This window comes from Chironomus tepperi, unplaced genomic scaffold (genome assembly GCF_022539635.2).
Source record: "Chironomus tepperi strain 1889 unplaced genomic scaffold, CSIRO-AGI_Ctep_v1 contig_223, whole genome shotgun sequence".
In the NCBI taxonomy this organism is placed as follows: domain Eukaryota; kingdom Metazoa; phylum Arthropoda; class Insecta; order Diptera; family Chironomidae; genus Chironomus; species Chironomus tepperi.
In genome coordinates this window covers 2,919,551-2,931,560 of record NW_027226345.1, presented here as the reverse complement: position 1 = coordinate 2,931,560, position 12,010 = coordinate 2,919,551, and the positions used below count along the sequence as shown (strand labels likewise).

At 30.7% G+C, this 12,010-nt stretch overlaps 1 protein-coding gene across 4 annotated transcripts in view; it reads left to right on the top strand.

Annotated features, from left to right (window-relative positions):
- The window catches only part of LOC139091064 (kinesin-like protein CG14535), a 63,353-nt gene that overhangs the window by 34,368 nt on the left and 16,975 nt on the right, over nucleotides 1–12,010 (top strand). For all 4 annotated transcript variants that reach the window (XM_070641001.1, XM_070641000.1, XM_070640999.1 and 1 more), the window contains 4 exons: nucleotides 235–397; nucleotides 2,244–2,480; nucleotides 5,865–5,958; nucleotides 9,042–9,245. In XM_070641001.1, the coding sequence (XP_070497102.1) occupies nucleotides 235–397; nucleotides 2,244–2,480; nucleotides 5,865–5,958; nucleotides 9,042–9,245 (698 nt within the window). The remainder of the gene's footprint in view (nucleotides 1–234; nucleotides 398–2,243; nucleotides 2,481–5,864; nucleotides 5,959–9,041; nucleotides 9,246–12,010) is intronic.

Genomic DNA, 12,010 nt, shown 5'->3' with positions numbered 1-12,010 from the left:
TTTGTCAAAATTAATTTGAAGAAGAATTTTCGCAGAGCTAACAAAAAATATCGTCTTATAAGTGGTTGGGCTCATATCCAAACTAGATACCCAATAGTATTTTGATGGTCCTCTAGTTGAGGCCCCTCGACAGTGAATCCCAACCATCTTTAAACTAAAACAATCATAATTTAGAAATTAACTACAAAACCCTCACAAAAAACTCACAATAAAAATCTCCAACCTCTCTTCCAGAGCTGCTCAACGAATGGTGTCTGCCGCGAACGGCACCAAAAGTACCCGCTATCATGGAGCAGAACGAGGTGGATTTTGTGGATCAATTCAACGTTCGCCACCTCAAATGCCAGCATCACTTGCACGTCGCATGACGAACAAGGAAAGTTTAGGATTCGGAAGGGTAAGAATAAGATGAAAATGACATGCAAAAGACAAAAGAAGTGAAATGAATAAATAATTAAGGAATTTTTAATTAGTAAAAGTGCTTCTTGATTCCTCATCTACTGTACATGTCGGAGTTAGTTATGTGTGAAATTTTCTGACATTTAAATGTCAACTTGGAAAGTTTTTTGCTTCCTTTTTAAATAAATATTTTATGAACCGATTCAAATCACATCTAATGAAACATTTGATAGACATGAAATTTTACCCCAATTTTCTGGCTATGAAAATGAAAATTTCTGAGATTTTTCGGTGTGAAATCTTAAAAGTTTTTTTTTTGGTACTCGAGAGAGAGTTTATTAAAAATTCATAAGAGTTCCTTTTTCTGAGTAGAATTTCTAGTTAAATTTTGTATAATCATGGTTGAATGTGAAGTTGATATTTTTATGTCATACTAGAATGGGATTGTCGTCTTTTTTTGTGGTGTTTAAATTGAATTTAAACATTTTTTTAAAGTAATTAAAAATTTTTTTTTAAAATAACAAAAATTTGGAATTTAAAAGATTTAGAAAATTTAAAATTTAAGAAAAAAAAAGATTTGAAATTAAAAATTGAAATTTGAAATTTAACAAAAAATTGAAGTTTAATGAATTTAAATTGAAAACTAAAATGTTGAATTTAAAGTTTAAAAAGAATTTAAATTTGAAATTAAAAATTGAATTAAAAACTAAATTTAAAATTTATCCAAAAATTACAAAACTAAAATTTAAAAAAATTTTTTTAAATTTAACTCCAAAATTAAAATTTTAAATTAAAATTTAAATTTTAAATTTTTGAATTTTGAACTTTATAAATTTGAAACTTTAATTTTAAAAAATTTAAACTTGAATTCGCAGCTTTCTTAAATTTAAAATTTAAATTTCAACATTTATAAATTTTAAATTTCAATATTTAAAATTACAACATTTAAATTTAAAATATTTATAAATTTTGAATTTCAATTCTTTTAAGTTTTGAATTTAAATGTAAGGTAAACATTGAAATTCAATATTTTTAATTTTTAAATTATTTTAATATTTATGAATTCAAAATTTTAATTTTTAAATATATCTAAATTTCAATTTTAAAAATATTTCAAATACAATATTTATTTTAAATTTATAAAGAATTTAAGATTAAATCTTTAAATTTCAATATTTATTAAAATTTAAACTGCATTATTTTCAAAAATTTAAGATTTTAAAAATTCAAATTTCATTATTTTTAAAATTTATAGATTTTAAATTTCAAAAGTTTAACTTTTTAATTTCAATTTTTAATACTTAAATTTTAAAATTTCAAAAGTAAAAAATTAAATATTTGAAAATTAAAAATTTTGAAATTTAATTATTTCCTAATTTTTAATTATAAATTAAAGTTTTCAAAATTTTCAAAACATTTCTATGATTTTTTCAAAATTAAAATTCAAAATCTTATAAAAACATTAAATTTCAATTTAAACACACAACAATCCAAAACTATAAAACTCCAAGAATAGTAATTGAATACTTAATGAGTAACAAAAACTATCTCAAACCCAACTTCTCCATTCTGTCACATTTCAATCATTCTAGTCACTCTATGTCTCTCAGAATCTGTAAAAAAGGTATTACATGTTTTATAGTTTCAGTTATCCATACATGTACAGTACAGTTGATGCTGTAAAAACTGCAAAGAAGCATTTTCTAGTGTAAAAATTTATTAAAAAATAAAATAAATAAAATGAAAAAAGAGGAAAAAAGTTTTATGTGAAAAACCTCAAACCCACAAAAACTGCCCATAAATAAGTGCTAAATATATCTCATATGTGCCTTCAAATTGTATAGGTGAAAGTGATGCTACGTGTATCCGACAATCCACCCACAGATGGTGAGAAGAGTGTCAGTTATTTATCGATCGATAAAAAGAAACGACAAGTTACATTGAGTGAGCCAACAAATGCTCAAAATGTAACCGGACAGAATCAATCGTCGAGTAATAATGCGGCACAGGATCGTGGACCGATGGTATCGGCACCAAAAATGTTTGCTTTTGATGCTTTACATACGAATGATGATAGTCAGGTACGTAAAATAATTACACAATATTTATCATGTCTAGTCTATTTTTAAGTCCTCGAATGTAAAGGAAGAAGAACATTTTTCAACCCCAATTTTCCAGCCTTTTAAAAAATTGACTTTTTTGTGCTGAGGAAGCTTAATATTTTGATAAGTGTATAACAATGTTAAGTAATTATTATACCCCTGACATTGCCTTCATTTCGACTAATGACCTGACATTTTTCAAATGTGGGAGACGAAAAAATTGAAGGAGAGAAAAAAATTGTTGTTGAATTTGATAAGTAAGGATGGATTTATGGTAGGGTTGAGACGCATTTTTTAGCAATTGGATACTTTAATGATACAATTTGATTATCTCAGGATGATAAAAGATATTAACTGAAATTCTCTATCTGGATGGGTTTAAGGACGCATCCAATTTTTAGCAGATTTTCCCTAAAATTCTTCTAGCACACAATGAGCAATCAGTTAATTTAATGTTCAATTTTGTAAATACGAATTTAAGAGTATATGTCTTAGATATTTGAAGAATTTTGATTTCTAAAGAAGAAGGAAGGGAAAGATGACCCCAATGATAGACTTTCCGGTCTCGATATCGGTTTCGTTCTCAATTTGGTAGAACATGATTTTTTTTTCGAGGTCGCAAAAAAATTCTTCCATAACCCTATCAACGTTCCACCCAAATGTTAACAATTTTACAATCCTGTAAATTTGCACTTGAATCCAGCTCAAAGCAAGAACATACTTAGTTACTAGCTGTACAGATCAATGAATGCTGTCTCCCAATTACAATGTGATACAATCTATATCGACAGCTTCTTTAACCCAATTATCCTCAAAATTTCAACTATCAAGAGTCCTACATTCCGTGCGTTCAGCTCCACACGAATAAATCCTTCCTTACAACTAAACTTAAAAGTTTAAAATTGGAATGATTTCCAAAATGTTCATCACAAACCCCCCAAAATGCCCAACAATACCTCCAATTATCCTCAAAATTTCAACTATCAAGAGTCCTATATTCCGTGCATTCAGCTCCGCACGATATCCTTCCTTACAACTGAAACCTTTATTGGAATGATTTATTGTCGTCACCGCATGACCCCCGTCATCATCATCATAGCGACTTCCCTCGTCACACAAATAATAAAGCAAGAAAACAACATTTTTTTTTTTGTTTCGTCTTCGCTGATGAAAATCACTGTGCAGAAATGATTTAATCAAGAGAATATTTTTGTTACCCCAACTCATGCTGTATATATATCTTGTTGAGTTATGTCTAAGGACGATGTTGTCATTAATTGCAATTATTTATACTTCCAATTCTCACTCCAAATGAGACCACTGCAGATATTTTCAATAATACTAGGATTAATGTCGTCTTGCTGAGAAATGCTATAAAATATTAAGTATATAGTATCGATGCATCTCGTCCCTAATCATATTTGTGAATATTTATGAGATGTTTTTGGAGGGGTTTATTAGATTGCGTCGTGTGGTTAAGGGAGGAATGCTGAGGAATTTCAGGGATTCATTCAAATTTCTTCCAGACCCTCCCCACATAGCACCCCCCCCCCCCCACCTCATCTACCCCTCAATAGACATCATCCGATACTTTAATTCCCTTTAATACAATCTTCAAATACGGTGACATGCTGAGTATTTGTCATAGATTTCCATTTGATGATATTGATGACACAACAAATACACAAACTTTAACGCACATGCTGAATTATTGCTATGCTTAATATTAAATTTTTCTAACAAAAATTCTTGATTTCATTTCACAATCTGTGTATGTTTGATATTATTATCCACTGTAATAAATCAGATGTGAGGAGAAAAGTCAAGACAGTGGAAAGATTTTCTTCGCTTTTTTGATGCAAGAAAAATTCATGAGGGAGACATGGATCATGAAAGAGAAATTTTTCTGCTCTTTAGCACTCTTTTACTTGAAGGTTTTTTGGGAGAATCTTTGAGGATTTTCTTAAGGTTTATTAAAGTTGTGGATGATTTTAGGGACTAAAACTTAGAATTTTGGATTTTTAAGATTCAAGTGATTTTCCTTTGGCCAATACTATGCTTGAACAGCACATTGTGTTCAGTTAAGCACCGTTAAATTGCCATATTTATTGGAAATACAAGAAGTAGCCGCAGATCTCCAATCTCTTTGTATAAAAAAGTATACTTAAGTCGACTCAATACTTTACAATATTCTAGTCGACTTCGAGCTCTGAGTAGCTTTAATAGAGCCATGATGACTGATAAAGACTCTCTTTTACGGTGAAAATTGCGATTCGTCACATTGTGCCTTTCGAGACGTTTGCGATACACGATTGAAACGAGACGTTTGCCTGCACTATGTCATTCATATCCTAACAGACAAAGAGCATGCTTTCATGGCACATTATGGTACTTAAAAGTGGTATCCTTGCCTGTTAGGGATACTTCCTTAAAATGTGATCCTTATGTTTGATCATGATCCTTTTTCTTGTTTCTAATTTCAATTGCGACAACCTATAGTCCGGTCTTTGCATAAAATTCGGAGTTACTAATGATATTTGGCACTTTTAAATGAAAATTAGAAGATTATCAATAATATGACAGACATGATCCATTTATTATGCGACAGCGTTGATGGCAATAGCTTAAAACAATGCATAGCTGCCTTAACAGAAGCATAATGACAGCTTTTAACAATTTTGATGACCAAAAATGTGAATTTTTGCAACGTGCCGCTTGGATAAGCGTCTGGGTCTCTTTCATGAACAGCAGATTTGAACAGCATGATTTGACTGATTTGAGTTGAGGATCTTTAGCTACACCTGTTGTGAAAGAGTCTATACATTACACAACAAATTCAAGTAACATTGACCAACATAATAACGTCTAAAATAATAAATTTTGAAATTTTTTTCATTAAAAATGTTAAAGATGATTTGTAGTTTCTCATTTAAAGCCACCCTAACCTACTCATAACCCACAAAATCCACATTAATATTTCATAATTTCTTCAACAAAAAAAAAACTCAAGATATCATAAATGCAATTCACATACGAAGGGGAACTAAAGTCATATTTATGAGATCTGTCAAACGTATACCTTCATTTTCTGTAACTATAACCATTTACTAAGACTTATGATTATGATGACTCTGCACACGTTTAGAAATGATATATTAAAGACAACAGTGGGAAAAAAGTTCTGAAATTCATCCATGAAAAATTACGTGCGACGAATGAAATTTTCCTCCAATTTTTCTTCTTCTTCCTTTTTTCATTTTCTTGACTAGCATAAGCAGTAAACTTCACATTTATTATTAATGATGAAATCACAGAATTGTGAGACATAATAATTTTTTATATCCATTTTTTTATATTTTCTAGCTTGATGTGTGCGCTTCAGCCTTGTCAGAAGTTATTCCCGCTGTTTTAGATGGTAGTGATGGGTGTTTACTTTCAATTGGATATCCAGGTGCAGGTGAGACATAAACATCATAATAATATAAATACACGCAATTTTAAATCCATTTTATGAAGTCATTTACCATAAAATCTCAATTTTCAATACTTATTTTATGCATGACTTGTCAATATTTGTTGTGGATATTGAGTGATAATATAAACATGAAGGGATGCGTTGAGTGTTTTGGTTGGTAGGTGGATGGAGGGCATGTATGGGGTGTATTCAGGAGGAATGGCGGAGTTTTAAGGATCAGACCCTCTAAATCCTCATTAGGAATAGATTCTTTGATATGTTAGTGTCAATTTGTGGCTCTGAGAGCATTTTAGAGTCTAAAAATCATACGTCATGACTGAATATCCTCCAATAACTGGTCTCAGGGGGGTATTTGGAGGTTACACCCTCTCTCGTTACTTTAAATTAGTTCCTTCAATTTGTTAGAGCCAATTTGCACCCCTAAATAGTCTCTGGGGTAATTTAAAGGTCAGAGGAATCTTCCCCCTTTTGAAACAGATTCTTCAATTTGTTAGAGATAATTTGAGTCTCTGAGAGCATTTGAGTGTCTAAATATCAGACGTCATGACTGTACATCCATCAATAACTGGTCTCTGGAGGAATTTGGGACTCAGACCCCCTCTTCTTCCTTTGAAATACTTCTTTTAATTCACTAGAGTCAATCGACGCCTCTGAGAGCATGTTAGGGTCTATAAATCTGGTCCCTGGGGGTATTTTGTGGTCAGACCTTCTCTAATTCCTTTAAAATAGATCTTTCAATTTGTTAGAGTCAATTTGAGCCTCTGAGAGTATGTGAAGGTCTAAAAATCAAATGTCATGACTTAGTATCCACCTATAACTGGTCTCTGGAGGAAATACACGGACAAACGTCCTCTTTCCTGCTTTGGAATAGACTCTTCAATTTGTCAGAGTCATTTGTGCCTTTGAAATCATGTGAAAGTCTAAAAATTGGATGTCATGAGTATAAATTGCCTCTATTAAAGCCCCTCAAAAATTTTAAATTAACAAACATGCAATGAAGCATTAAAATGCATTTACAAAACTATCAATTTCCCTAACATTCACAAGAGGGTTAACAAAAAAATTTCAACAAAATAAAGAAATTACCCTGAAAATTTAATCAAAACAAGACAGCAGTGCCTGTCAACTGAGGTGGATTGTGAAATGAAAAACAAACAAGAAAATTTAAATACACGATATGTAGTGCTTAGGGATTGAAAAGTAAAATGACAGAGCATTAATGGAAGAGACCTCAAGTGCTTAAAAATGTACAACATCAAAAAAAAGTATGAAGCCATAAGACTTTATTTGACTAATATCTTTTTCACTTTTCAACATTGTGTCATACACACATTTTTTTCTGTGCCTTTACGTTAATCTCGTTGCTTGCTTGCTCCCCCGAAAAAAAAAAAAAATTGAATGTATAAAAAATAAAGAAACGGCAAGTGTCAAAATAAATCTTGTGAATATTTCTTTCCATATGAGTTGAGTTGTTGAGTTTCTGGGAATGAGTGGAAAAAATAGACGAGTAGGAAATTTGATAAGATTGAAGATGAAAAGACGTTTTTTTCTGAGAATTTTTAAATGTTATTTGACTATTGTCAGTTTATGTATGGAAAATGATTACTCAATTGTAACATGGATATCGGAAGATAAAAAAATAAATATTTTATTAGAGTTTGCACAAGTTTGAATCTTATCAGTTAAATGTCATTAATTTACATGTAACAATCCAATCCTTCAATGAATATTTTTTTTTTTGCAAAAATTCTCGAATTTCTTGATTAAGTCAATGATCGCTAATGTTAGAAATAAGAGAATGGAAAGTGTTTGAGGGTGAGAGGGCTTTTTTTTAGCCCTACATTGTCTTTACCTCAATAGCAACTTACTTACTTTCTTGGCTGGGGCGCAAAGGAGCCCATTGCTGCGTTTAGAGAACGTCTGTCAGCTCTATCTTCCGATAACTTCTGTCAGTTCGGGATATTGAGAACTCTAGCGTTTTTATCAACACATCCAATCCAAACTTCATCTTTTCGGTCTTCCTAATTCGTTCTCTCAAATGTTACTCTATATAAGTGCTCTCATATCATCTGAATAGTAGACAATATCAGCATTGGAAAAGCTGATAGATTTGCCTACATCTGATACTTCTTCTGTTGCAGGTCCAAAATCACTCGCTGTATCATAAAGACACTATAACCGGAACCCATAACGTATTGGGGTCATGTATAACATAATCTTGGTGCCTCTAGACAAACTCTTGTATGTGAAGAAGTGCTCAAAAAGCTAGTCTTTAATTAATCTGTCCCATTTTATATCCTACCTTACTTACTTACTTACTTCGCTGTTCGTACAGATGAATTGTGATCCATGACCTCCCACAGGAGTCGCCTGAAGCTTTCTCTATCGCTGGCTCCCACTTGCCAATTTCCGATACCTAATGCAATACTTTCTCTTTCGACAGCTTCCTTCCAAGAGTTCTTTGGGCGTCCACGGGCTCTTTTACCGTCCAGAGATTCAGCTTTGAAGAACCTAATTAAAAGAGTTTCTGCAGGTCGCCTAATAACATATCCAACCTTACAATGCTGTAACCAGGAGTATTTACAAGAGCTTCTATCTCTTAATTTTGAATGTCATATCCAGCAAGTCAACTTAAAACTTCATCCCAAAGCACTCATAATTCCACAAAAACTCGCTATCAACCGTAACAAAAAATAAAGATTAAACTAGAATTAGGAGTGGGAGTGACTTTACTCGTTACAAAAAAAAAAAGAAATTTGCGCCATAAAAAAAACAAAACTTCTTAAACATATGGCGCCCCTCAGTATTTAAGTGTTTTCACATTGTTCCACCAATAAATCACTTCTTATTTTTTTTTAAAGTCTCTTAGTCATGAGTAAGTGAGGTACCCTTTGCTCTTTCCGTCTATACAACATCGCATATAATACAACGATACATAAAAAATCTGTTAAGCTGTTGATAAATCCTTAAAAAATGTTTCCCATGTTTTTTGCTTCACTCCATCCACAACATCCAATTTATCATCTTATAAATTTTAATTTTTTTTTTCTCTTTTTTTAAAACAGGTCAAAATCGTACAATGTTGGGATCTGTGGCATCCACAAGTGATTTAGGTGCTATACCATGTGCTATCTCATGGCTTTATAAAGGTATCAACGAGAAACGTCAAAAGTCAGGTGCACGATTCTCCGTACGTGTCAGTGCTTTAGGCATTAATGCTACTAAACCCGGTACGAGTGCGAAGGATTTGCTGGCCAGTTTAGCGACAGGTAATAATTATCTTAATGTGTTTTATTATATAGGCAGTGGAAAGTTTTTTTGAATGACACCCCTTAATTTTTTTGCTTGTTATCTAATGACTTCATTTGTACACGCAGAGAAAAAATTCTGGTGGTTTTTGGATAATTTTTTGAAATATTTAACTTTGAATTTTGGTGTCTTATATAGTCCTGAATTACTAAATCATGGCAGTCAAAGGGGTATTCGGTAAAGCGGTTAGATAGGGTCTTATGATGTCAATAGCTGTGCCATGATAGCTATTGAGCTAGTTATTTGTCGAGGCGACCAGAAAAAACCGAATTGACTCGAGTCGACTTGAAGTCGAGTACATTTGAGTCGAGTAGACTTTGAGCTATGGTTATTAGCATTGTTATTGGCAGCGTTGGAAAATGGCTGTCCATTGCCACCTTCTGTCCACGGCGTCTGGCGTCAATCGCCATCTTCTGTCTTCAACAGTCGGCTTTAATCGGTAGGCGTTGTCCCCAATGGTAGTCGACCATCATTAGCCGTTGTCCTCGGTGTCAATTGACCTTTGGCGACCGTTGTCAGTCAACCATCAGTGGTCATTGCCCCTTGCGTCAGTAGACCATTGTTTGTTGATGTCCCCATCAGCCGTCGACTATCGTTGGTGGTAATTGAACTTTGTCGGTCGTTGTCATTGATGTCAGTTGAACATCAGCTGCAGTTGTCCAAGGCGGAAGCCGATCATCGGGGGCCGTTGACCTTGGCAGCCATTACGTCGCTGGATGGTATTGTCATCCATCTTATGTATTGCATACTCAACGATGGCTTTGATAGACAGCTTAATTTGCCTTTATTAGAAGTATACAAAGGTAGTGCCTACAGTAATCTACTATACAAATGATATGATTATAATTTAAAATTGAAACGAATTTTCAAATTGTTTGAAGTTCGTAACTCAATACAACTCCCAAATTAATCGATTTGTTTTGCATTTCATTTTTGGATTTTTTTAGCGCATTTTTTTAAAATCATCATTCCAATTTCTGCATCGGTTTGTGAAGTATATAAAAAAAATTTTGTTTGAAAAACTTTTTCCCATCAGTGTTCTCTAAACTACTCCCACAACAGCAATATCCTTATCATATTTTCCATTTTCTATTCAATATATACATCTCTCTGACCCCCTGTGGGCAATGAACACTCATATCATCATAAATACCATCTAAAAGACAAAACAGACTTTTATGCATGTTAGGAGTTGGACAAAAACAGAACCTGAGAGATGAGAATGAAAAACCACATTAAATAAATGAAGAAATGAATAATAAAATCAAATAAAAACGTTCAAAAAGCTGCTACTCATAATGTTCATTGCTGTAAATAACGCTATGCTGACTTAAAATTCCCCACAATCCAATAACAACAACAACAAAAATACAGGGAATAGAGAAATGAAAAGAAAGAGGGAAAATTGAAATGTTGATATAGGAAAAAAAGGCAAAAAAAAAGACGGTAGTTAATGGATATGGATATGAAGTCGGTGTGGATGGGGAGATGAAAGGGAAGGATTGTGGATATGCAAATATGTAAACAAATGAAAGGTGGATTGTAAATTGTAATTATTATTATTATTTTTACGATTATTATGAGAAGGGGTTGGAGTGTGAGATTATTGAGAATAGGGGAACTGATGTTGGATTTGGATTGAATTACTTGATCTGATTTTGGTAAATTGAAATTTTGAATTATTTTATTTGAGGTTTTAGGTTTTATTTGATCTTTTTTGAGTCATATCAAGTTGTGTTTATTTAGAAATTTGATTGCATTTTTGATTTTGAAATTCAACAAATTTTAATTTATTTAAAAATCACAAAATTTAAGCAATTTATTAGAAAATTCAAAAATTCAAATTTTTTTCTATTTGAAAAATTTTTATTTTAGTTTTTAAATTTTAAAAATTTAAATTTCAAATTTCAATTTTAAATTTTTAAAATTTCCGTTTTCAATTTTTGAAATTTTAGTTTTATTTTTTTGAATTTTTGCTTTAAATTTTTCTCAAATTTTAGTTTCAAATTTTTTGAAATTTTAGATTTAAATTTTAATTTTGAATTTTTCAAATTATAATTTTGAAATTTTCAATTTTAATTTTAAATTTTTCAAATTTTAAATTTAAATTTTTCAAATTTTTCAAATTTAAATATTGAATTTTTCAAGTTTCAATTTTAAATTTTTCAAATTTCAATTTTAAATTTCTCAAATTTTTATTTTAAATTTTAAATTTTAATTTTTGAATTTTGATTTTAAATTTTTTAAATTTTGATTTCATTTTCACATCTATTTTTAAATCTTTTTTTTTTTGTGTTTCAAATTTTGAATTTCTGTTAAATTTTTAATTTTTCATATTTACAAAATTTTCAATTTTTTTTCTTCAAAATTTAAAATCTTTAAAAATTTTAATTTCAAATTTATATTTATTAACTTCGTAAACTTCTAATTTCAATTTAATTTAAATTAAAATAATTATTACATACTTTAATTTTTAAATCTTTTTAATTTAATTCCAATTTTTCCAGTTTTTTTAAATTTTTTGAAATTTTTGAAAATTAATTTTTAATTTCTTCATTTAAACAATTTTAAATTTTAGAACAAAATTTGAATTTAAATTTAAAGTTAAAAGTTTGTAATTAATTTTTAATTTTCTTCAAACTTTTAAATTTTTTAATCAATTTTAAAATATTCTAATCAATCCAAGAACCCCCAAAATCCATTCTAACTATACATTTTCCCATCC